At 31.5% G+C, this 27175-nt stretch overlaps 3 protein-coding genes across 3 annotated transcripts; 2 read left to right on the forward strand and 1 right to left on the reverse strand.

The window, feature by feature from the left end:
• Nucleotides 1-1265: 1265 nt before the first annotated feature.
• Nucleotides 1266-3059, forward strand: LOC107372306 (GPALPP motifs-containing protein 1). Its single transcript, XM_015940515.3, has 3 exons — nucleotides 1266-2199; nucleotides 2278-2334; nucleotides 2423-3059. The coding sequence occupies exons 1-3, from the start codon at nucleotides 1504-1506 to the stop codon at nucleotides 2582-2584; spliced, it is 915 nt and encodes a 304-aa protein (XP_015796001.2). The 5' UTR covers nucleotides 1266-1503; the 3' UTR covers nucleotides 2585-3059.
• A 583-nt stretch (nucleotides 3060-3642) lies between these two features.
• Nucleotides 3643-4944, forward strand: LOC107372307 (uncharacterized). Its single transcript, XM_015940516.3, has 2 exons — nucleotides 3643-4329; nucleotides 4395-4944. The coding sequence occupies exons 1-2, from the start codon at nucleotides 3719-3721 to the stop codon at nucleotides 4585-4587; spliced, it is 804 nt and encodes a 267-aa protein (XP_015796002.1). The 5' UTR covers nucleotides 3643-3718; the 3' UTR covers nucleotides 4588-4944.
• Nucleotides 4945-22771: 17827 nt separating this feature from the next.
• On the reverse strand, nucleotides 22772-24456 carry LOC107359157 (proteasome activator complex subunit 3-like). The gene is made up of 6 exons (XM_089270101.1): nucleotides 24188-24456; nucleotides 23863-23958; nucleotides 23439-23732; nucleotides 23284-23352; nucleotides 23056-23178; nucleotides 22772-22955 (listed from the first exon to the last, which is right to left on the reverse strand). The coding sequence occupies exons 1-6, from the start codon at nucleotides 24236-24238 to the stop codon at nucleotides 22788-22790; spliced, it is 801 nt and encodes a 266-aa protein (XP_089126227.1). The 5' UTR covers nucleotides 24239-24456; the 3' UTR covers nucleotides 22772-22787.
• Between the last annotated feature and the right edge of the window lie 2719 nt (nucleotides 24457-27175).

Here is a 27175-nt window from a genome sequence, read left to right on the forward strand (position 1 = left end):
CAGAAGATGAAACTAAACCAGTGATGATTGGACCAGTATTACCTCGATGGTGGAAAAAAGTCGATCCTCCGCAAGAAGATTTTATCGAAGGGTTTATCGGACCCATTCAAGAACCGCCAAAACTATTGAGAAGAAGATACAATGATCTGAAGAATATGAGGAAGATTTTACGGGAAAAATATATGGATGAAAGTTAATAGTAACGTTGATGGTAATAGTGATGATGATGATGATGAATTCACGATTGGGCCGCTTCCTCCGAGTGGAAATTTCATTGAAGTTGAAGAAAGTCGACATCAGAGATCTCAGCAAGATGAATCAAAACCCAATGGAAGTCTCAGAGAAGAATGGATCGCCTCTCTACCCGAAACAAGCATAGTGAACCCGCAACATAGCACACCGATTTGCTCAAAAACCAGTTCCATCAAGCGTTGAAAGTTTGAAAGATGGATTCGCATCAAACCAAATCAATCGTGGATAAAGCTAAACTTCTTAAAGTGCTTGATCTCATTAAGTTGCTGTTATCATTTGAAATTACTATTATATTTCAATAAATTTTTTAGTTTTCAGTCGTCTGTTTTTGTAACAATCAATTATGTTTTGCCTATTCCAAAATCAGCTTTTCACTGGAAAATTTCAAAAGCAAAGCGAGACTAGACTTACTTCCAATTTTTCCAGGTTAAAAGGCTTTTATCATGAAGCGAGCGCTGATCTGTTAGGGAAGAGTTCTATTAATTCAAACTATAGTAAGGAAAATATTACATTGATGATAATAAATTCACGATCGTGTCAATTGGTAATTTTATTGAAGTAGAATAATGTCGGCATCAGAGATCACTTTCTCTACCTAAAAAATACAGTGGCTAGTAAATTAGGTTTCGGTCAGTCAATGACACGATTTGCTCAGAAACCAGTCTCATCAAAGGAAACTGAATCGATACAGGATACAGAATTGAGCGAATCTGTTAAATATTCAGTATTGTCATAACATCACAATAATTTTCAACTGCAAAAAACCAAAGTTGTCATATACATTTTGTATTAATATGAATTGTTTTAAACTTTGGCAAGAATTTATTCTTTTCCATGTGAATTATGGTTTCAACGAAGTTATTGAGTTGATCTAAAAGGTAAAATTATGGACAATTTATAGACAGAAATTTAAAGTTTAAATTTGATACCAATTTCAATTTTAAATGATAATCATTTCTTATCCATGGTAACATGCTTAAAGGGAAAGTATGCTAAGAAAAAATAAAAGCTAAACTTTAGCTGTTGAAGTGGTTGATTCCATTAAGTTGTGGCTAAAATTTAAATTTTATTTCGATTTTATTCAGATAAAGTTTATAATTTTCTATTTTCAATCGTCGTGACAATTGTCTCAAGTTTTAGATAATAAAGATTACATTTCTCTTTCGAACACTCTTGCCTTAGTTTTGTTTCGCATATGCGAAAATCAGCTGTTCACTTGTAACTTTCCTAGTGAAACTGTAATCGTTTATAATGAGTAATTTCATTGGACCCGTTTTACCTGACCATCTAAAGAATAAAGTGTCAGAAGATGATAATCAACCAGAGGTGATTGGGCCAGTATTACCTCCAGGGTGGTCAAAAAAAGACGAGGATCCGGAGGAAGATGATGGCTCGATGATCGGACCTGCTCTACCGCCAAACTTGGTGAAAAAACGGGGTTTAGAGGAAGACGACATTGCTGATATAAAGGACAAACTCTTTGACAAAGGAAGTAAATCACTGAAAAAATCGGTAGAAGACGAGAAGAAGATAATTGGACCTACTTTACCTCCAAATTTTTCCAGTTCAAAAGACAAATATCCTGAAGCTAGGGCTGATTTACCAAAGAAGAACTCTAGTAATTCAAACGGGATTAAAGACAATAGTAACGTTGATGATAATAGTGATGATGATGATGATGAATTCACGATTGGACCTCTTCCTCCGAGTGGAAATTTCATTGAAGTTGAAGAAAGTCGACATCAGAGATCTCAACAAGATGAATCAAAACCTAAAGTAAGTCTCAGAGAAGAATGGATCGCCTCTCTACCTGAAACAAGCTCAGTGGCTAGAAAATTAGGTTTTGGTCAATCAATGACCCGATTTGCTCAAAAACCAGTCTCATCAAAGGAAATTGAACCGGTGGAGCAGGATACAGAATTGAGCGAATCCGTTGATCAATACAATGTAAGTATTGTCATAACTAGATAATTCAATCCCAATCCAAATCAGAATCATAATTATACTTTTTCTTCTTTTATTCAGAAAATTACAAGACCTGATGCATTGGTTGACATACATAAAAAACAGCTCACAACAAAGGTAAGTTATGACACCGATAAACTAACAAAATATGCAAATTGACTTTTTGAATTGACTTTAAAAAACACTTTTTGCCCTTTCTGAACAGAAACCCGAAGAGAAACAAACGCGATCATTGTTCGATTTCAACCCGGAAGAAGATTTGAAAATTAAACAGATGGATTCGCAACACGCCAAATCAATTGTGGATAAAGCTAAACTTCTTAATTCCAGATTCGCTAATCCTCGTGGATCTAATAAATTTTTGTAACCAATTGTACAAGATCAAGTGTGTTTTCATTGCAACACGATGACATTTGCCGATTATATTTATTGTAACATTTATGTAAATTAGTAAGGAAAGCATTGAAGCCAGTTACAAGTCGGATGACCTGCAAGCAAAACAGTTTTTTCAATGAGTTGATGGCGATAGCAATAGCCTGTTGAGAAGATATGAGAAAGATAAGAGTTGCTCAGAATCTCCAACAATGATGTAAACAAAGAGAAATGGGTCCGAAGTAATGGTAATTTTTCAAACGGAATCACTGGACATATCGATAAAGATGAATTAATTTATCAAATTTTGATCTAACTGCGTCTAAGAAGCTGTAGAGAATCAGAATATAAAAAATCCCTTATATTCAAACGCTAATACCCATAAACGTTTAAAAAAGTTTTGAGCTGTTTCACCGAAGAAATTACAATTATTACCATTAAAACAAAAACAGAATAATTGGACAAGATCATATTTGTAAGGAGATTATGAAATTATTCTTAAATTGCAACAACCGAATCTCTGAAGATAAAAACAAAGATTATTTAGTTCAATAATTAAGCTCAATGTATCGTTTTTTTTGTAATATGGTAACTGCAAAGTGGCAGCTTATTTCAAGAATATGAGAAATCTCAATAAGAATCGATGAAAATTTGCTATCGCTGAAAAAAACGTTTTTATTACACTACTCGTAGGTAAGACTGATAAAGGGTGTAAAAGAGTTTTATATAGAAGAGATTCTGGTACTTTTTTCGCAAACTAATTAAAAATACTCAATAAAAGCTTAAATTACGTGTATCAATAAAGTTCAAACACTGTGTGTGTAAATAATGTATAGTGTGCATAGGCATTGAGCTTTTCTTTTATCCAAACATGTTACATGGCTGTATTTTTAAAATTCTGATTAACACACAACAGATTGGGAAAATTAGAACAATTGTCCAATATTATATTGATTTCTCTAAAAAACATTGTGATGGTAAGATATGAAGAAAGTAAACCAAGGCTACGTAGCCATTTGTTTACCTCAACCACATGATGACAACTGAGAGGACTGTAAATCTGATAGGCAAACAGTTTTTATGGGACTTGTTGGATATTTTTACTTGATTGATCTCTCGTTCGTTATCCATGATTAAATCTGGTTTACGTTTAATTCACCATTCACAAGGTCATCGTAAGCTTATCGGTTCATTATTAGTCAACAATATACCATCATTTTGTTTATTACCATCATCTTTAATAGGATCACCAATTTCATTTTCATCTAAAACGTGTTCTACAGCAAAAATGGATATGCCTGATGAGACCAAGCTTCACTATTATGAAACTCATCCCGATATTGTTTGGGCTGATTGTGAGATGTCCGGCCTAGATATTAATAAAGACTATCTTCTTGAGATTGCCATTATAATCACTGATTCGGATTTAAATGAACTTGCAACCCTTGGTCCATTGGTAATAAAGACAGATCCTCATATTTTGTCAAACATGGATGATTGGTGTACTCGGAATCATACTAAAACTGGTCTCTACAAAGCTTGTCTCGAATCACAATTGACTATTGAACAAGCTGATCAACAATTACATGATCTACTGATGTCAAGGAATATGAAATTAGCTGTTTTAGCTGGTAATTCAATTGCCTATGATAAACTGTTTCTTTCCAAGTATTGTCCTAAATTTTCATCCCTTCTCCACTATCGGACAATTGATGTTTCTAGTTTTAAAGAAGTTATCAAGTAAGAGCATCCAGATTTATAATTATCATGATATTAACTCGATTTTGCTTTCTTTTCTTACTAAGGCGGTGGTATCCAGATGAAGTCAATCTCAAAAAGAGACACCTTCACAGAGCTTTAGATGATATTAGAGACTGTATAACTGAATTGCGTTATTATAGAAGCAAATTTTTCAAACCATCTTTAACTAGTGACAATAAGAAAGACAGTATTAGTGGATGGGGCGATTGGAGCCGAATCATGGAACCAAACAAATAATAGGAACCCGAAATTTTGATGCTGCCATATAATTCATAATTGCTCAATATCACTAACCAGAGGATACATAAGCATAATAATTCCTCCTTTTTCATTTACTGATCTATATTAAGAAGCTTTCAGTAACACTTTTTCCTTTTGTAGTTTTTCACAAGAAAGTATCAAAGAATATTTATCCTTTTCATTTCAGAACGAAATCATGTGAGATTCTTTTTCCTATTTTGATGGCATGAATATGTTCAAACAAGTTGGAAAAAGAAACCATAGTTGTCCTTCAACAAATGACTACACAAATGTTCAAAACCACTATATGTACAAGTTCATATGATTATACTGATCCACGTTTATTCAATCCAATTTTCATGATACTTAAATAATTTCGCATTGAATATCCAATGTTAGATAGTTTCGGTTAATGGCTTTAAGTGCGAAGTCAAATTGATCTTATTGTTAAATTACTAGAAGATTGCTAGATTAAAGAACGTGAAATTGACCCTCACTTTTCATAAATTCAAGACTCACTGTGGTGATTGCAAAAAGAATTTAATTTTTTTACAATGGCCTTAGCATGCAAGCTATGAGAAGAAAAGATATCGGAAAAGGTTAAGGCTACCGGAATATTTGTTTCAAAAGCATAACTAGATTGTTTGCTTTGATTTTTTATTTGAATTCGGATGAAAGATACAACAATTCACTTATGAGGTGAATTAAATGCGGACTAGAGCATATAATTGCATGTTAAAATAATTTGATTAAGACACTTCAACAGGTCCATAATTAATAATTGTGAATTCATATTCTTCAATGATTTCTCGAAGTATCTCAATATTATCTTTATCTGTAATCTCAAGTTCTTTGATTGGAATTAATTTGCTTCTATTCAAAATAGATTGCAAATATTTAAGTTGAATTTTTTCATGTTTCACAGATTCCAGATCAGCTTCATTGTCTCTAATTTGAATTTTAAGAGCTTTGATTTGTGAATTGACTGTCTCCAAGAATTCATCTTTCACCTTCAATCCAATGGAATCTATTTTCTTATTCAAAGGTCCATTTGCTGAGAAACTAAATTTAACTCGACGATTTGGTCTCAATAAGTCAAGTAATTTAACCACAATCTCAGCAGCGTACAGGTACTCATTAACAGCTTGTGCAATGAGTTTGTTGAATGTATCTGCATCATGAGGGTAGACATCATATCGAATAATCCTGAATAAATAAATAGATCGTTTCATCATGGCCTTTGCTCTTTCGAATACAATTAGTTGTCCTCTATTTGTAACTTAACAATTGAGTTGACTGATTAAGCCATCGAATCTGTCAGTCAATTGATCGCACAAAACGTGTGTGCTTCCAAATTTTTGCTGAAAACCCAAAATTTTATGTATCATCGGGAATTTGTATGGCTTGAGCTGCTTGAATGACTGACGAAATTAATAAATTTTATCCGCTAATTTCGCCCCCGAAATTGATTAAATCTAACCGCCGATTTTGACGTCCCTAATCATCATCCTTATCAACCTATCCAACAACCTCATCAGCTTCTTCATCTTCAACAACCGCCTTCTTATCTCACCTCGACTGTGATCAAATGGTGATCAAACCTTTATCAACTCTTTCAACCACCGGTAACATTGTCTTATACTCCAAAACAACCCAAACACGCCGATCAACACCTTAAATTAAATTGCTCATCTTCACACATGCAACCAAGATTCTCGATTAATCTGAGGTTAAAGTCAAGTGAAAAAATGAAATAAATTTTAACTCAAATTAACCATAATTGGTGTCAACGCCATCTCTTATCTTTAAAGCTAAAAAAGCTGGTTTTTGTTATTGTTTACCCTAACCAACTGTTTTACTCTTTGACCCCAACTCATTCTCGGTAAAATCGTTTTTCACGTTATTTTTGATGTAGTCTACAACTAGTATTTCATCATTCAAATTATTAACTCTGGTTATGAATCATTTAACTTTTCATTGCTCTGTGTAAGTTGGCGGTAAAATATGTTAAGCTTTACATTAACCTACAATATGTAAACATCTACAGGGCATTTCAGCTAATTTTCCCGTTGTAAATTGGCTATATCTTTGCCCCTGAGTGACCTTGAAGTTAGATATTTTGTTTATGGAAATTTGAGCGATACGCAATTGTCATATTTCAAGGTCAAGGTCATTCAAGGTCATTGCCTCTTAGAAAATGACCTTCAAATATCAGTTGGAAGTCAAATAACGCAATGACCTTGAATGACCTTGACCTTGAAATATGACAATTGCGTATCGCTCAAATTTCCATAAACAAAGTATCTAACCTCAAGGTCACTCAGAGGCTAAAATATAGCCAATGCACAACGGGAAAATTAGCTGAAATGCCCTGTATATTTCTCTGGTTAGTTTTCTGTTTAATTAGATAATTTTTGGTACATATTGTAATTGTCTTATTTGTTTTTTTTCGATTGTTGTTAATTACTAGTTTGGCAGTAAATTTTGGTAAGTAAATATCTCAATTGTAATATTATATTATTTTTCCCATTATTATTTTATTATGCAGTTTTTTTAACATGTTTTTCCTGTTATTTCAAGTTTAGGTCTGTCTTGGCAGCTTCAATTCAAGTTTTATTGTTTTTTTTGCTAATTTGCTCTTTTTTCATCTCTTCATATTATTTTTTTTGTTTGATGTGAGATGTGTGAGATGGACACTCAAGATGATCCTACATGTGACTGTGACTGTGACTGTGAGGTAAACTTATGTGAGGTATTATGTCATCATGTCGAGTTCATCATGGTTATTATTCACTAGTTTCATGCAACCTGGATGTTACATTTTTGATGTTTAACCAGAATCATATCTAGCAAACTTGGAGAAAAAGACGAATACTTTTCGTGCTCCGCTTTTTGCTACTTTATGCTAAAACCTGATGATGCTTGATTTGAATGTGACCAGTTAACCGCTGAAAATGACAATTAATCAATTTCCAAGACATGTTCAATTCGCCATGAATCTAATGCCATAATTTCATTTATTCAATTCTAGTCTATTGTTGCTCATCTTCATCTTGGCCAACTTTACCCTCAACAACCGCCTTCTCATTTCACCGCGACTTTGATAAAATGGAACCACCTTTCAAACACCGGAAAATTGTCAATACTCTGAACAACCCAAATAACGTGTAACGAATGTTAGTAATGTTAGCTAATACTCGATGATTGAACTCAAGACAATACTTTACTTATCGTATTATATTTTAATTTTTCATCTTTACTTGTATTTTCAGATTAATCTAACAATTTCAGGAAATCACCTTTCAATGTCAATTAAAGGTCAAATAAAGAATTGCCTTGAATAACCTTGAGCACTTGAATTTATCGTTGTGCAATCTGGATAAGCTTATGGTTCAAGTCTGAAGTCTGTACCACTAACCGTTCGTGAGTTATGCCTGCATGAAGGCGTAAAATGAAAAAAACGCCCGGTATTATGTTAAAACATTAGGCTTTGATGCTAAAAAGACACAAATAGCAACAATTGATGCTTTTATGCACAAATTGACACAAACTGACTAAACTCTGAAACAAAAAGGGCGAAAATGGGTAATAATTGAGTTTCTGAAAATTTAAACTCTATTGGTTTGTAGGGAATTAAAAACTGATCCATTTGTGTGATTAAAAATGGTCATGGTATGTCATTTTATGGTCAATAGTTATTGAGAAATTTGAGTTCTAAGTTGAAACTTCAATCGCCTTTTATACAGTTTTGGGAATAAATTTTTTCATGAAACTTCATAAAGCAGATGTAATTTTTGATGGTGAATCAGAAAATCTAATCGAGAAATGCAATTCTCAATTTTTCCTTAAACAGATAAGTTCGATTTTCACTTAAAACGAACTCTTCTTGTGACCGTAAGATAAAGAGTCCTGAAACTTATCATTCATGCAATAAAATTATTTGCACGCATCATGAACTCAATAATTTTTTGAATTTCTCAATAGATCGCTTGATTTTGACCATTTGACCTGCAACTTTTGGGCCTCAATATTTCGTGAATGACAGCGCTTACCATCACCATCGAACATTAAATTTTATTATGGTCTATTGTATAATGAAATATATAATTATTCGCGTTATAAATATATAATTAAAAAAGTTATTGCATAGTATTCTTTATGTTACCAGATTTTAGACTTAGTTTATAAAGTTGAATGGTTGTTTAAACAAAAATCTGATGTGTTCATATATTACTCATTATTAAATGAATCAGCTCAGATATTATTCGGTATTGAGTCATATTACATCATAGCCCATAATGAAATCTAATGATTGGCCAAAGAATGATGTTTGTAGGTGCTGTCATTCTCGAAATATTGAGGTCCAAAAGTATTCCGTTCAATGGTCAAAATCAGAAGATCTATTGATAAATACAAAAAAGTATTCAATTCATGAAAAGCAAAAACAATTTCTATCGACTGATACTAAGTTTCAGACCTCTAAATCTTAAGGACACAGAAAAAGGCCGGTATAATTCAAAATAGAAGAATCGAAGTTATACGGAAACAGAAAATTTAATTTATCAAAATAAGTTCATTTTCTGGTTGATAATCAGAAACATAATCTGCAAAATAAGTTACATGAAAAAGTCGGCCTCCGTTTTTAATCAATAAGCGATTGAAATTTAAGTTAATTGAAAAAAGTTTCAAATGCGCATCCAATTCCAACGCATACCATTAGAAAGATGGAATGAATTTTTTCTGATTAACTGAATGTAAAGTGATCACTCATATCCATTAGTCAGTATGAGTTATGAACATGTGACTAACACTATCGGGTCAGAAAAATTTAGCAATTTCAGAAAATCACCTTTCAAGGTCAATTAGAGGTCAAATAATGAATTGACCTTGAATAACCTTGAGCACTCGAACTTATGGTTGTGCAATTTGAATCAACTCATGGTTCAAGTCTGAAGTCTGTAGCGCTGATCGTTCGTGAGTTATGCCTGCATAAAGGCGTAAAATGAAAAAAACGCACGGTAGTACAAAATTGAAGTCCCAACTTTAGCCTCGATTAGCACAAATAGATTCAGTCTCTACAAACCAATAGGGTCTCAATTTGAAAGAAGTTAATATTGAAATGGATAAACCCATTTGTTTTACTAAATCTTGCGCACAAATAAGTCTATTACCACCTAATTTACAGAAACACCTTGCCTCAAATACATAATCAATATGGATTGGTACAAAACAATCAAATAACTGAAATCATTTGTTAATAACAATTTTCTTTGACCAAGTCATTTTCAGCGTCAAAGAAGTTTTTAAAAAAGATGGATGCTTTTCGCAAAAAGCGCAAAAAATCTCGAGAAGAATCTTTTGGATTCCATGTTTGTTCAATTTTATTGCGAAAACAATAAACAATGGTAATTCAACTTGTAACCATCGCTTGAACATGAGATCCAAAAGCGTTGATCTGCTGCTTGGTTATCGAGAATCGTTATTTAATTGAATACATTATAGCTTTTTTGTTGAATTTTTTGGCTGCTTAGCTTGCAACAGAACTATCCTGTAGGACATTTCTCTCAATGAATCGATAGAAGCACGATAATCTCTTTTCGAATTAATACAAAAAGCTACCAGCATGATATTAAATTGAATCAATTTAGCTTGAGCTTGATCTTTGTACACGAATTTCTTAATCAAAATTGATCATTCTCAATGGCACAATTTAATCGTTACACTTCTGCGCTTGTGAATAAAAAATATGAAGTTGGTAAGCTACCAATTTTATTAACAAGTGGTTTATTTACAAACAATACATCAAATTATTTATATGATCTCAAAAAAGATATATTAAAGAAAAAATTCAACACAATAAAGCTAGGTGTGTAATAGTTATTGTGTTTAAAAACACATTGAAATTACATGATTTAATTGCACTGATAAATCAGCTCATCTTACAACAAAATTCTTGGTAAATTCACAATTGATTATTAGGTTCAATCTATGACTCAAAAATGAGAAGCGCGCTATTTTAATTAATAATAATTTGAGTTGAGAGAAAGGACTTTGTAGACTCGTTAGAGATCGAAACTGAGTCCATTTGAGAAATGCAATTTTTTGCAAAATGATTATTGAAAGAATGATATTCTTTCAAATGAATAATGTTCGTCTCAGCGTGCATGTTATAAGAAGAGAAGATTTCAGCAAAAGTTGAGACTAACGTATTAAAAGCACACCTAAATTGTTTGTTTAATTTTTTTATTTAAATTCAGATGAAAAAACAATTCAATTATGAGGTAAATTGACCAGGACTAGAAAATGTAATTGCATGTTGAAATAATTTGATCAATAAATTTCAACAGGTCCATAATTAATAATCGTAAATTCATATTCTTCAATAATTTCTCGAAGTATCTCAATATTATCTTTATCTGTCATCTCAAGTTCTGCGATTGGAATTAATTTGCTTCTATTTGAAATAGATTGCAAATATTTAAGTTGAGTTTTTTCATGTTTCACAGATTCCAGATCAGCTTCTTTGTCTCTAATTTGAATTTTAAGATTTTTCATTTGTGAATTGACTGTTTCCATGAATTCATCTTTCACCTTCAATCCAATGGAATCTATTTTCTTAGTGAAAGGTCCATTTGGCGAGAAACTAAATGTAACTCGACGATTTGGTCTCAATAAGTCAAGTAGTTTAACCACAATCTCAGCAGCATACATGTATTCATTAACGGCTTGTTCTATGAGTCTGTCGAATATATTTTCGGATTGATTTCTTTGGTTAACCTCTCGAATTATCTTGAATAAATATACAGATCGCTTCATCATGGCCATTGCTCTTTCAAATACAATTAACTGTCCTCTATTTGTAACTTTACGATTTAGTTGACTGATTAAACCATCGAATTTATTAACTAGAACTTTCTCAAAATCCCATCTTTTGTATCTGCGCTGTGACTTGAATACTCTGGTTATTTCCGTGAATTTATATGGTTTGAGAGGCTTGAAACGATCAAATCTGAACGCTAAAGTTTCTCTATCATAATCTATCTTTTGTTTTGTCATCAGGTAACGATCAGCCAAGTCTAATGATATTTTATAAGATTCATCTTGATTGAAACCATAATACAGTGCAACGTAAATATTCCAGCGAATGCTACTCAAATAACAATTCAGTTTGTATGGTTTTCGACGCTGAAATGGATTCCAATCTAATGATTCCAAGAACTCACAATATTTAAGTATATGAAAATAAACAATAATAAGTCCATCATAAGGTTTCTCATGGATTTCCTCATAGATTGGATCATCTCGGATAAAATTTGTAGGCACATCAACTCTTGGCTTAGACACATTTAACATATTGAATGTTAAGTAGAACGCTCCTCGGTAAACGTCCTTGTGGACAACATCTACACGCAAAGTATCAGTTACTATGTTTTTGAGTCCAAGAATTATATATGATGACTCCAGACCATCCTTACAGGAATCCAAATTTTTTGTTAATTTTAAGTTGACATTCAGTTTGCGTAATGCATTACTCCGACATGTTGCTAGAGTTATATTTTCACTGCCCCGTTTAAGCCAATCAGTTTTTATAGTTTCTATCAATTTATAAACATCGGGAAAAGCATCACAGCATTTTTCATTAATCAAGGTGAAAATTTCTGCACTTTCATCGAAATGTCCTTTGCGAGATGATATTTGCATTAACCCATAAACGCCTTTGATTAATCGTTGACATTTTTGTATAATTTGACAAATCCTATTGATCTCATTGGATTTAGATGTTTTTGACTTTTTCTTGGATGAAGATGTTGTAGTTACCAATGTTGAAGAGGTTATTTGATCATTTAATGTTTTCAACTTATCGAGATAAGATGTCAAAATAACTTTTTGCATTTCATTTGTTTTAGAAGATTCTTCGATAATTCCTAATTCACTTTGAGCAAGTTTGATAAACAAGATAGCTCTACCATGAGGATCGTTAGTTGGATGGGTTTTTAATGATTGTTTAAAATTATCAGCATGCAGAATGGCAACCAAGTCATATGCAGATTTAGCACCGTTATTTAGCGATTCAAAAGTGTCATAACAATTTTTTATAAGTTGTTCCAATCGTCTTTTTAAATTGCTTTCTATATCACCTTCAACGCAAGGTCTAGATGACTCCATATAATCACCATTGCACCTCTCAAATTGATTGTACAATATTTTCAATGAATTTAGCGTTTCACTGATAACTGATAATTTAGTTTTTTCCATAACAGCATTTCTGTCACTAGAAAATGGATAATCCTCTTTGGCATCAATCGACAACTCTTTTAAATTGGATGACAGAAGTAATTGTTCAAGTGAATTGATTGAATCACTCAGTAAAACTGATAATTCGGACCATTTTTTAGGTAATACTCCGTAGTTTAATAAATAAGTAATACTAATTGGGCACTCCATCTTACTGTTGATTTCAAGTGATGAATATATATACACTTTACAATTTACAACGCGAAAATAACACAATCTCTCAATACAATGGCATTTAAATACACCAAGAATGGTGTAAAGTTGTTATGATATTACATCATGTATTGTATTGAACTGAATAATCACTTTATTTCATAATGATTGTGTTCATCTTGCCTACAAAATCTAGAAGCGCGCAATTTGATTTCAAAAAATTACCCGTTTTTTGATTTTGCATTGCTCTTCAGAGATTTTTGAGCGTAATCGAAGATTATAAGATGGTGAATTGACACAAATTACCTAGGCTAGGACCAAACTATTTGGTCAGTTTAAACCAATTTGATATTATAATAGATTCTCCATGTATCAGCATTGCAGATGCGTAAATTGAATTATGTTTGTTTTGCAAATAATTATTTCGACAATTGCAATTTCGATCAACTTTGAAAATTTGCCATTTTGCACACGTTAGTCGATGGGATAGTCAAAGGCAACATATCTTTGATAGTTCAGCCTTGAAAGGCTAAAAATGTTCAATAACCATTAAATTGGAAAAATCTGAAGCAGTTTAAATCGAAATCTGCGTCAAAGCTTTTAGTTAAATTAAGTCAAGCAATTTCAAATATGTCATCATGAATGCAACTGCCTTAATTGAAAAATCGTCATAAATTAATTTTCTGAGCGTAACCAAAGACCTTAAGATGAAGAAAGTCACTAATTATTATAATTCCGCTGGAGCAAAACTAGTTGTCCGATTTTAACCAAATTTTGTATTAAAGATCTAAACTAAAGTCTGGTAATTTTGCAGGTAAAAATTTGATTGAAATGTCCTTTTTTTCGTCGATTTTATGGAAAAATTCTTAAGTTCAGGTCTAAATGTTCATGACCCGAATGCCAAGAAAAAGTTTATTCATGAAAATTGATGAAATTATAATTTGAAAAAAATGGATTCAAAATTGAATTTATTAATAAGACATGAAATATTAATTGATACATAAAAAATGTATTCATAAAAAATGATTTGATTAAGACACTTCAACAGACCCATAATTAATAATCGTAAATTCATATTCTTCAATGATTTCTCGAAGTATCTCAATATTATCTTCATTTGTCATTTCAAGTTCTTTGATTGGAATTAATTTGCTTCTATTCAAAATAGATTGCAAATATTTAAGTTGAGTTTTTTCATGTTTCACAGATTCCAGATCAGCTTCTTTGTCTCTAATTTGAATTTTAAGTGTTTTGATTTGTGCATTGACTGTTTCCAAGAATTCATTCTTCACCTTCAATCCAATGGAATCTATTTTCTTAGTGAAAGGTCCATTTGCTGAGAAACTAAATGTAACTCGACGATTTGGTCTCAATAAGTCAAGTAATTTAACCACGATCTCAGCAGCATACATGTATTCATTAACGGCTTGTTCTATGAGTCTGTCGAATATATTTTCGGATTGATCTTTTTGGTCAACCTCTCGAATAATCTTGAATAAATATATAGATCGTTTCATCATGGCCATTGCTCGTTCAAATACAATTAGTTGTCCTCTATTTGTAACTTTACGATTGAGTTGACTGATTAAACCATCGAATTTATTAACTAGAGCTTTCTCAAAATCCCATCTTTTGTATCTGCGCTGTGACTTGAATACTCTGATTATTTCCGTGAATTTATATGGTTTGAGTGGTTTGAATCGATCAAATCTGTACTCTAAAGTTTCTCTATCATAATTCATTTTTTGTTTCGTCATTAGGTAATGATCAGCATAGTCTAAAGATATTTGATAAGATTCATCTTGGTTTAGATTCAAATCAAATATTACTTCAATATCCCATTGCATGTCACACAAATAATCAATAAGTTTCCATGGTTTGCGATACTGAAATGGATTCCAATCTAATGATTCCAAGAACTGATAATACTTAAGTATATGAAAATAAACAATAAAAAATGCATTATGAGGTTGTTTATAGATTTCCTCATAGACTGGATCCACTCGGAAAAAATTTGAAGGCACATCAATTCTTGGCTTAGTACCAGGTGAGCGACTGAATGTTAAATAGTACGCTCCATCGTAGATGTCTCCGAATGAAACGTCGATATGTAAAATTTCAGTTGTTATGTTTTTAAGTCCAAGGATTATATATGATGATCCCAAGTCATCTTTACATAAACCCAACTTTTTTGTTAGTTTTAAGTTGACATTCAGTCTTCTTAATACAATACTTCGAATCGATGCTCGAGTCATGTTTTCACTGTCCCTTTCAATCCAATCAGCTTTTTTCTTTTCTATGAATTCACAAACATCGGAAATAGCATCACAGCCATTTTCATTTATCACATTGAAAATTTCATCACTTTCATTTAAATAATCTTTTAAGTTTGAAAACTGCATCAACCCATAAACGTCTTTGATTAGTCGTTGACATTTCCTAATAATTTCACAAATCTTGTTGATCTCATTGGATTTAGATGTTTTTGACTTTTTCGTGGATGTTGTAGTTACCGATGATGAAGAATTTATTTGATCATTTAATGTTTTCAACTTATCCAGATAAGATGTCAAAATCACTTTTTGCATTTCATTTGTTTTAGAAGATTCTTTGATAATTCCTAATTCACTTTGAGCAAGTCCAATAAACAGGATAGCTCTACCATGAGGATCATTAGTTGGATGGGTTTTTAATGATTGTTTTAAATAATCAGGATCCAGAATAGCTTCCAAGTCATATGGAGATTTAGCATTGTTATTCAGCGAATCAATAGTTTCATTACAATTTTTAACAATATTTATCAACCGCTTTCTTAGGTTGCTATCTATTTCTCGTTTTGTAAGCTCAGATGATTTGATATGTATACCATTGCGCCTTTCAAGATTATTGTACAACAATTTCAACGAATCCAGCGTTTCACTAATAACTGATAATTTGGTTTTCTCCATAACAGCATTTCTGTCACTAGAAAATGGATAATCCTCTTTGGCATCAATCGACAACTCTTTTAAATTGGATGACAGAAGTAATTGTTCAAGTGAATTGATTGAATCACTCAGTAAAACTGATAATTCGGACCATTTTTTAGGTAATACTCCGTAGTTTAATAAATTAGTAATACTAATTGGGCACTCCATCTTACTGTTGATTTCAAGTGATGAATATATATACACTTTACAATTTACAACGCGAAAATAACACAATCTCTCAATACAATGGCATTTAAATACACCAAGAATGGTGTAAAGTTGTTATGATATTACATCATGTATTGTATTGAACTGAATAATCACTTTATTTCATAATGATTGTGTTCATCTTGCCTACAAAATCTAGAAGCGCGCAATTTGATTACAACAATTTCAACGAATCCAGCGTTTCACTAATAACTGATAATTTGGTTTTCTCCATAACAGCATTTCTGTCACTAGAAAATGGATAATCCTCTTTGACAACAATTGACAATTCTTTTAAGTTGGATGACAGAAGTAATTGCTCAAGTGAAATGATTGTTTCATTGAGTAAAACTGATAAATCAGACCACTTTTCCGGTAATACTCCGTAGTTTAATAAATTAGTAATACTCGTTGGACAGTCCATCTCAATGGCACATTCAAAATTTAATCGTTACACTTCTTCGCTTGTGAATAAAAAATATGAAGTTGGTAAACTACAAATTTTGATAACAAGTGTGGTATTTACAAACAATACAACAATACAATTACAACAAATTAATTATATGATCTCAAAATAAAAAATATATTAAAGAAAAAAATGAAACTCAATAAAGTTAGATGTTTTGTGTTTCAAAACACATTGAAATTACATGATTGACTTGCAATGATAAATCAGCTCGTATCACAGCAAAATTCCTGGTAAATTCACAGTTGATTATTAGGTTCAATCTATGACTCAAAAATCAGAAGCGCGCTATTTGAATTACTAATAATTTGGGTTGAGAGAAGGGACTTTGTAGACTCGTTAAGAGATTGAAACTGAAGCTCATTTGAGAAATAATTTTTTTTTGCATTTCCTTATTTGTCAAAATGGTAATTATTGTACTTAAATGGTTATTGAAAGAATGATATTTGTTCAGATGAACAATGTTGGCCTCAGCTTGCATGTTATGAGAAGAGTAGATTTCGGAAAAAGTTGAGACTAACACACATGTCCCAAAAGCATACCATGATTTTTTGCCTTAATTTTTTTTATTAAAATTCATGTAAAAATATAACGATCCAATTATAAGTCAAATTTAACAAGACATAAAAAATTAAGAACATTAAAATTTATAATTGCATTGAATTATTGCATGTTAAAATAATTTGATCAAGAAATTTCAACAGGTCCATAATGAATAATCGTAAATTCATATTCTTCAATGATTTCTCGAAGTATCTCAATATTATCTTCATCTGTCATCTCAAGTTCTGCGATTGGAATCAATTTGATTCTATTTAAAATTGATTGCAAATATTTGAGTTGAGTTTTTTCATATTTCACAGATTCCAGATCAGCTTCTTTGTCTCTAATTTGAATTTTAAGTGTTTTCATTTGTGAATTGACTGTTTCCATGAATTCATCTTTCACCTTCAATCCAATGGAATCTATTTTCTTGGTGAAAGGTCCATTTGCCGAGAAACTAAATGTAACTCGACGATTTGGTCTCAATAAGTCAAGTAGTTTAACCACAATCTCAGCAGCATACATGTATTCATTAACAGCTTGTTCTATGAGTCTATTGCATTTATCTGCAGGAGTAAGATCACATCGAATAATCCTGAATAAATAAATAGATCGTTTCATCATGGACATTGCTCTTTCAAATACAATTAGTTGACCTCTATTTGTGACTTTACGATTGAGTTCACTGATTAAACTGTCAAATCTATCCCTCAATTGATCTCTCAAGGCCCATCTTCTTTTATAATCTAGTCGCTGTGAATGCAAGATCTTATAAATTTCCTGGAATTTGTATGGCTTTTCTGGCTTGAAACGATCAAATCTGTACTCTAAAGTTTCTCTATCATGATGTATCTTTTGTTTCGTCATAAGGAAACGATCAGCCAAGTCTAATGATATTTTGTACGATTCGTCTTGTTTGAAACTAGCATCTAGTGCAGCTTCAATAAGCCATCGCAATTCACCCAAATAGTAATGCAGATCCCATGGTTTGCGATACTGAAATGGATTCCAATCTAATGATTCCATGTACTTATAATATTCAAGTATATGAAAATAAACAATAAAAAGGGCATTATAAGGTTTTGCATAGATTTCTTCATAGACTGGATCATCTCGGACAAAATTTGGAGGAACATCAACTCTTGGCTTATTCCCAGGTTTGTAACTGAATGTTAAGTAGTAGGCTTGATTGAACACTTTTCTGAATGCAGCATCTAAATGTATAGTGTCAGTTGCTACGTTTTTTAGGCCCAATATTACGAATGAAGATTCCAAATCGTCTTCAAATGAGTTGAACTTTTTCAATGATTTTAAAATTGTATTCAATCTTCGCAAAGCGCTACTTCGACACATCGCATCTGTTATATTAACACAATCCCTTTTAATCCAATAAGTTTTCACAGTTTCTAAGAATTCACAAACATCGGGAGAAGCATCACGGCTTTTCTCATTTATCACATTGAAAATTTCATCACTTTCATTTAAAGAATCTTTGAAAGTTGATATTTGAATCAATCCATAAACGTCTTTGATTAATCGTTGACATTTTCTCAAAATTTCACAAATCTTGTCGATCTCATTGGATTTAGATGATTTAGACTTTTTCTTGGATGAAGATGTTGTAGTTACCAATGATGAAGAAGTTATTTGATCATTTAATGTCTTCAACTTATCCAGATAAGATGTCAAAATAACTTTTTGCATTTCATTTGTTTTACAAGATTCTTTGATAATTCCTAATTCACTTTGAGCAAGTTCAATAAACAAGATAGCTCTATCATGTATGTCATCAGTTGGATGGGTTTTTAATGATTGTTTAAAATAATCAGGATCCAGAATGGCTTCCAAGTCATATGGAGATTTAGCGTTATCATTCAGCGAATCAATAGTTTCATTACAATTTTTAACAATATGTTCCAACCGCGTTCTTAGTTTCCTATCTATTTGTAGTCCATTGTGGAGTCTAGATTGCATATCAGCACCATTGCACCTCTCATAATTATTGTACAACAATTTGAACGAATCCAGCGTTTCACTGATAACTGACAATTTAGTTTTCTCCATAACAGCATTTCTGTCACTAGAAAATGGATAATCCTCTTTGACATCAATTGAGAACTCTTTTAAATTGGATGACAGAAGTAATTGTTCAAGTGAATTGATCGAATCACTCAGTAAAACTGATAATTCGGACCATTTTTTAGGTAATACTCCGTAGTTTAATAAATTAGTAATACTCGTTGGGCACTCCATCTTTCTTGTGTTTGATATCAAGTGATGAATATATATACACTATACAAATCACAACATACAAATACAATAACACAATATCTTATTCTATGACATTTAAATACACCAAGAATGGTGTAATGTTGTTATGATATTACATCATGTGTTTTATTTGACTGAATAAGCACAGCATTTCATATTGAATGAGTTTATGTTGCATACAAATCTAGAAGCGCGCAATTTGATTTCAAAAAATCATCTCTTTTTTATTTTTAATATCAATTAATTTAATATTCTTTGATTTTGGACAGCAATGATTGCAAGTTTGACAACAACAATAAATCTTTCTTAATTAAAATCAAATTAAATCCATCCATACTTCCCAAAAGTTGATTGATAGCATTGGCGTTTATCATCATTGACTCAATTACTAGCAAGGAGTGGTAACGGGTGGGACAATAGGTCTTTAGGTTATTATGCTGGCCAAATCTTTGAGAAGTGGCATAAATATCATTTAAATTATCCGCACGTATCTCTACTTCTTAAGCCTCGTTTCAACATGACATTGCTCTTTCAAAAACAATGTTCAGCAACTTTACGACTAAATTTATGGATTAATTGACTTGAGATTAAAAAGGGAACCGCGCGAGCTGTCAATTGCCGAATGGATTGAAACATAACTCATCGTTTCGAGCATAATTGATTTTTAAAAAGAGAAATGCAGTTTCTCTGTTATATTTGTTGCGAAATTTCGCTTTGATACTAAAAAGAGCGAGCTAGAGAAATGACACCCAGAGCCCAATAAAAACACATAAATATTATAATCAACTTTAATAATACAAAATCTAATAAAATCTAATTTAACAATAAAAATAGATTCTATTTAGTTGCCCATCTCGGTGAAATAAAGCATAGCATTCATCAATGTAATAGTAATTGTAACCATTGTAAAATTTAGCTTGTCAGACTTTCGTCGACATTTTTGTACTTTAAACTTTGCAAATTTACTTTGCTTTTCAAATGCAGAATGCAAAGCATTTTTAGCAAGACTTCAGTTTCTTTTCGAAACTGAAAGCTGCATAGCTAGGATTCCAAGTTAATAATTCCAAGTATTGATAATAAATGTAAATGAATGTACCAACCCAACAAACCATCAAAGGTTTTCCTAATATTTCTTCATAGACCGGATCATCTCGAGCAAAATTTTCCCGAATATCCATATACTCTTGATTTCGGTAAAGCATTGAATGTTAGGTCACAGTAGAGTTGTTCAAACATGAGTATAACATACAATTCACAACATAGAAACAATAAATTAAATAAAAAATGGGTATAAAGTTTTGTGATGCATTAAATGATCATTCATCTTGAAACAGAGTTACAATAGTCTAGTGAGTTCAATCTATTGGCAAAATTTTGATTTTCACCAAATTAATTGATACAGTCAAGCCTCTCTAATTTGGACGTAGTGAGAATAGATTAAAGTCTATTTAACAGTCAGATACGCTTATTTTAGCCAACATTGGCTTTGTTTTTGTTTTGTTGATTGGAGCTTTGATCTTTGATTGGTGTTTTTTAATTGCTGGTCGTAATTTGTTGGACTGACGGTGGAAAATTCAATTTGATTGACAGTAAGTTACATATTAAATTAATGATTCTTTACTCAATTTATCTTTTTCTTATTATTTACATAGGATTTTCAAAGGAGTGGAGCAACAATGATATGGATGGTTTCAATGGATTTAAATTTAGTGAAAACGATGAAAATTAATGATTGACTTGATAATTGAGGAACAGTTGATAATGACAACTATGTTAATGGTTTAGATTTTTTATATTATATTTTAGCTTGTCTTTAAAGACTTCTTGTTTCACAGACATAAGAGTTATGATCACTAATTGTCATAGCCTGTAAATATTCAACTAAAGTAGGTTTATCTTGAGCAATTTCTGGTAAACTGTTATAAATGGTCAACAATTCCTCATCTTTCTCTTCAACCATTTCTTCATCAACTGCATCAACCTCAACACTTTCAACTCTGAATTTTGCATGGATCCAGCAATTCTTTATCGTTTCAATTGAAACTTCTGACCACGCCTCTGCGATCCAACAAACAGCATCAAAAATAGTTATTTCTTTTACTATTGAAAGTGGATTAGCATTTTGTTCAAATTTAATGAAGATTCTATTGAATAGACCTTTTAGGTATTTATCTTTGAATGATTTAATTATTCCACAATCTAAAGGTTGAAGATAACTTGTAGTTCCAGGAGGTAGCCAGATAAACTCAATATTTGGAAATAGATCTTCATCTATCTTGTGGCCAGCAAAATTATCAACAATTAGAGCAACTTTGAGATTATTTTTCTGAAGCTCATTATGCCAAATTTGAAGGTAAAATGTGAACAATTTTTTGGTCATCCAAGCTGCTGAGTTTGATTGATAAATGACATCCAAAGTCTGTAAATGTTGTTGGTTTCCTCTAAGAGCTTTGGGATTGCGTGATTTACCTATTATCATTGGGGTCAATTTATCTCCAACAGAATTACAACACAAAGCCAATGTAACTCTTTCTTTGTAAATTTTAGTTCCGAAATGAGGTGATTTGGAAATGAAATAAGTCTTGCTTGGAAGTTGTCGATAAAAAATAGCTGTCTCGTCCAAATTGTAAATCATATTCGGTTCATATTTGTTCATTATTTTAGGAATCATATTTTTGGCGAAATTTTCAACAGCAGCGAGATCAACACTTGTTGATTCACCATGTAGTTTTCCATGTTTAACTTTACACCTTAATTTGAACCGATGAAACCATCCTCTTGAAGCTACAATATTTACTTTATATTCGTTTGCCAGTCGAGCCGCCTTTTCTCTTATCATCAAACTTGTAATTGGAAATCCAACATTTTGCATTGATTGAATATAATCAACAATTTTTTCATCAAAAAAATTTACTGAATCAACAATCCTAAAAATGACAAAAATTCAATCAAAATGAAACTCTTATTGAGACTTCATGACTAACCTTTTTGAACGTCCTTTGTTTTTCTCAATGGCACTTTTTACCTTTGATTTGTTATTAATTATATTATGAACAGTTGATTTACAGACTTTGAACTTTAAGGCAATCTGTTCAGAATTAAGATTCTGATCTTTGGCCATCAAAACTTTATTTTTTTCACTATAATTCAAATTACGACGAGGCATGTTGAAGCTTCATTAATAAGAGGGATAAATGAATGGACAATTGTCTACTCTGTTGTCTTAGCAACGACTAACTTTGAGAGGCTCCAATTTTGAGAGGCTTGACTGTATGTAATTTTGCATTTATGGCTCAAAACATTGTATCCGAGTTTGAAGCTCGCGGACAAATTAGTTTTTCCCAATTTTTTGTCATCAAGCTGTGAAGTCTATCGTAATGATTCCGCATTTTGATCACTGTTGATTTCAAACCGATCCATTCACCTTCATCAAAAACAGCAAGATATTCCTGGTAATCCTCCTGTGAAGCGATGAAAAGTATTTAAATATTAATATTTATCTAAACCATAAACATACAATACGTAGCTTGACACAGCCTATTTAATCAAACTAATACTTACTATGAATGGATACTTTTCAATTTTCTTGACGATTCCTGCGCGCGTATTGTGATATCTTATCATACTGTTATAGTAAATAAATCCGTCGCTCAAAGCAAATCGCACTTCTGCCAAAATTTCCTCCTGGATTGTATAAGAAGTACGTTTTGAAAAATAATGAAAAAGGTATAAAATATTTAATTAACGCCACAAAGAACATCTAAAAGTGCAAGGAAAAGGTTTACTAACCTGAACTGAAACTCCAAAATTATTACCATCTTCAATTTTAGGCATCAACAACTGAATCCATAATTTTATCTGATCAATTGAACGAAAATTGACAAAGAATTACGAGATTATCAAAATACAAAAGAAAGATATTTGTCTTTCAAAATGAAACTTACCAAATTTAGATCTTCGATGAACTCTTTCATTTTTGGCTTCATCATATTGCTCATGGTTTTAATTTTATTATTTACAGGGAAAATGATGGCTTGTTTGTGGTCAGTTTCTTCTTGACTTTCTGTAGATTCGATGGAAGCCGCTTTTATTTCTTTTCCTTTCGATGTTGTGGTGGTCGCATTATCTTTTACAGTGTCCTCATTCATATGCAAATCATTTGGAAGACCAACACGAGATTGTAGAATAATTATTTCTTGGTGTATTCCTTTCATATATTTCTCATCAAAATATTCCTCCTGATAGAACAGAGATAATATCAAATTAATATTTAAAAATTATGATTGCTTTGTTAAGCATTGAACACATGGCTGTAAACATGTGGTGACTAAATAAAGCTAAACATGCGAAATCTCAAAAAGTACTCACTGCAAGGAAATCATTGAAAGCTAGTACTTTCCGGGGAAAGTCTTCTTTGATGAGCTTTTGAACTTTATCGTTAACTTGATCATGCCATTCAGATAACTATGAAACAAAAAATAACTGAATTAAGTTTTATAAATAAAACAAAACAATCTTCTTTGATGAGTTTCAACTTTCTCTTTGCTTGATCAATCAACTTAACTTGTTAAAAACAGAAACAGAAAAGTCAAGTCTCAATTTGATTGAGTGTGAGACACTGAAGAAAAAACACCGAAACAAAACGAATTTTCGAGACAGAATAGAAATAATATCTGATATAATTTGTAGATACCTGAGGCACAACGGGAATATTTCGATCCAAGATATTTTCGGATGATTCCATTTTAACAATATTTAAATCTGATGAACACACAATGGTTATAAGCTGCACGTTTAAATACTCAGAGAATAGCAAAGAGTATTATTTCGCGGTGAAATTAACGGTTTTGTAGGATTGAAACTAACATGAAATTTATAATCATTTGTAAGATGATCAAGAAATATTCAAAATATTGTTTTCTTATTGCGATATCACAGGAAATATCTTACCACATTATGAACATGTTGGTAACACTCTAATTACTTGTTAAACTGATGCTAAGTTGCATGAACATAATTTACATTGTAATTTGAATCAATTTTTAATAAAACTTCGTTACAAATACAAAATTCATCAAAAATAAAAAAATTTGATGGAGACACTTCAACAGGTCCATAATTAATAATCCTGAACTCATATTTCCAACAATTTCTCAACAAAGTATCCATATCCATATTCTTATATGTTAAATATTCTCATTTATATTTAATTTTAATATTTAAAATCATCAGATTTTTGCGAAAAATTGTAACTAAACGGAAAGGATTCCAAGGACAGTTTTTTACAGTCGGAAAGCCGCAATTGACCTTCATGTCTGAAAAATAAGCATAGGATGAATAAGCAACTGAGAAATTCACGTTTAAACAGGGTTGGGGAAAAATGCAGAATCCGTATTTTGTAGCATTGTGTTTGGGGGAAAAACTTTTTGGTTATTTAGGTTGATGGTTTATTGTTGGACTAGGAATGTATGAAACCTGTCTTTCGAGTAAAGAGTTTGGTTAATAATCTGGTGTCTCAACTAAACAAAAAGAGACCAAATGACAAATTTCAAACTCGATTCCGTCAATGGTTGTCCATCGAAAAAACTTTTTAATTCAGGATTTGAGTCTTTAAATGAGCATTGAATTAAGCAGTGAAAAGAAATTTGCGATCATTCATGATCGGGCGATCCACTTGTTATATAAAGATGATATTGAGATTTGATTATGTTTGATTTGATTTGTTTAGTTAATTTATGCCAATTTCGGTAAATTTTGCAAGTGAAATGAATGAATTGAATGAAAATATAAACACAATTCATATTAAAATATTTTGGCATCCACTGTATTTTAGTTCATAAATTCAATAATTAATGAAAAATTTTCACCAATAAACTTTTCAAATGAGTCATGATATCGAATCAGTTTTTATGATTTGTTATGATTGTGGTAAAAATCTTGTCTGCTTGATTGTCTGAGCGTTATTAACATTTCTGGCGTCACAAGAGGCAAAATCTGTGACTGCCCTTCATTGAAAAAAGGGAAAACTTGGTTAATTGCAGAAAATTTTTAATCATCAAAAAATTATATCGCGCGCTTCTGCACTTTTTAGTCAATATAAATTCACAAGACTACTGTAATGCTATCATGGTATGAGCTGTTTATTCAGACTCGATCACATTATTACATGGAGGAATTAAATAACAATTTTACACCATTCTTGGTGGATTTAAATGTTCATTGTATTAAAATATTAGGTTACTGTAATACTTATATGATGTGAATTGTATAGTTTATATATTCATCACTTTATATCGAAATCAAGAGTTTACCGATTTAATTTTCGATTGAAAAAAGATACAGTTTAACGATTACATTGTGAGTGTGCAGCAAAACACATTGAACTATGGGTAAATCAAATAGCGCGCTTCTCATTGTTGAGTCATAGATTGAACCTAATAATCAACTGTGAATTTACCAGTAATTTTGTTGTGAGATGAGCTGATTTATCAGTGCAATTCAATCATGTAATTTCAATGTGTTTTTAAACACAATAACTATTATACGCTTAACTTTATTGAGTTGAATTTTTTTCTTTGATATACTATTTGTTATATACTATTATATAGTATTTGTTGAGATAATATTGGTTTGTTGTGATTGTGTTGTTTGTAAATTCATCACTTGTTACCAAAATAAGTAGTTTGCCAACTTGATTTTTGATTATTTGACAAACGAAGCAGTGTGAGGATTACATTGTGAATGTGCCATTAAGATGGAGTGCCCAACGAGTATTACTAATTTAATAAACTACGGAGTATTACCAGAAAAATGGTCCGAATTATCAGTTTTACTCAATGAAACAATTATTTCACTTGAGCAATTACTTCTGTCATCCAATTTAAAAGAATTGTCGATTAGTGTTAAAGAGGATTATCCATTTTCTAGTGACAGAAATGTTGTTATGGAAAAAACTAAATTATCAGTTATTAGTGAAACGCTGGATTCGTTGAAATTGTTGTACAATAATTTTGAGAGGTGGAATAATATTGATATACAATCAGCCTTTCTTTACCATGGAAATATAGATTGTTGGATAAAAACGAAGATCCAACAGCTTGTTAATAATTGTAAAGACACTATTGATTCGCTAAATAAGAATACTAAATCTTCATATGAATTGGAAGCTATTCTGGATCCTGATTATTTTAAACAATCATTAAAAAACCATCCAACTAACCACCTACATGATAGAGCTATTTCGTTCATTGAACTTGCTCAAAGTGAATTAGGAATTATCAAAGAATCTTCTAAAACAAATGAAATGCAAAAAATTATTTTGACATCTTATCTGGATAAGTTGGAAACATTAAATGATCAAATAACCTCTTCATCTTCGGTTACGACAGCATCTTCATCCAAGAAAAAGTCAAAATCATCTAAATCCAATGAGATCGACAAGATTTGTGAAATTATGAGGAAATGTCAACGACTGATCAAAGACTTTTATGGCTTGATACAAATTTTAACTTTCAAAGATTATTTCAATGAAAGCGATGAAATTTTTATTGTAATTAATGAGAAAGGACATGATGCTGCATCTGAGGTTTGCAAATTCATAGAAAGTATAAAAACCGAATGGATTAAAAAAGACTGTGCCAATATAACACGAGCAACATGTCGAAGCAGTGCATTACGAAGA

The sequence above is a fragment of the Tetranychus urticae genome, chromosome 1, assembly GCF_039701765.1.
Source record: "Tetranychus urticae isolate SD_2017Ah chromosome 1, NJAU_TeUrti_SD_1.0, whole genome shotgun sequence".
Lineage (NCBI taxonomy): Eukaryota > Metazoa > Arthropoda > Arachnida > Trombidiformes > Tetranychidae > Tetranychus > Tetranychus urticae.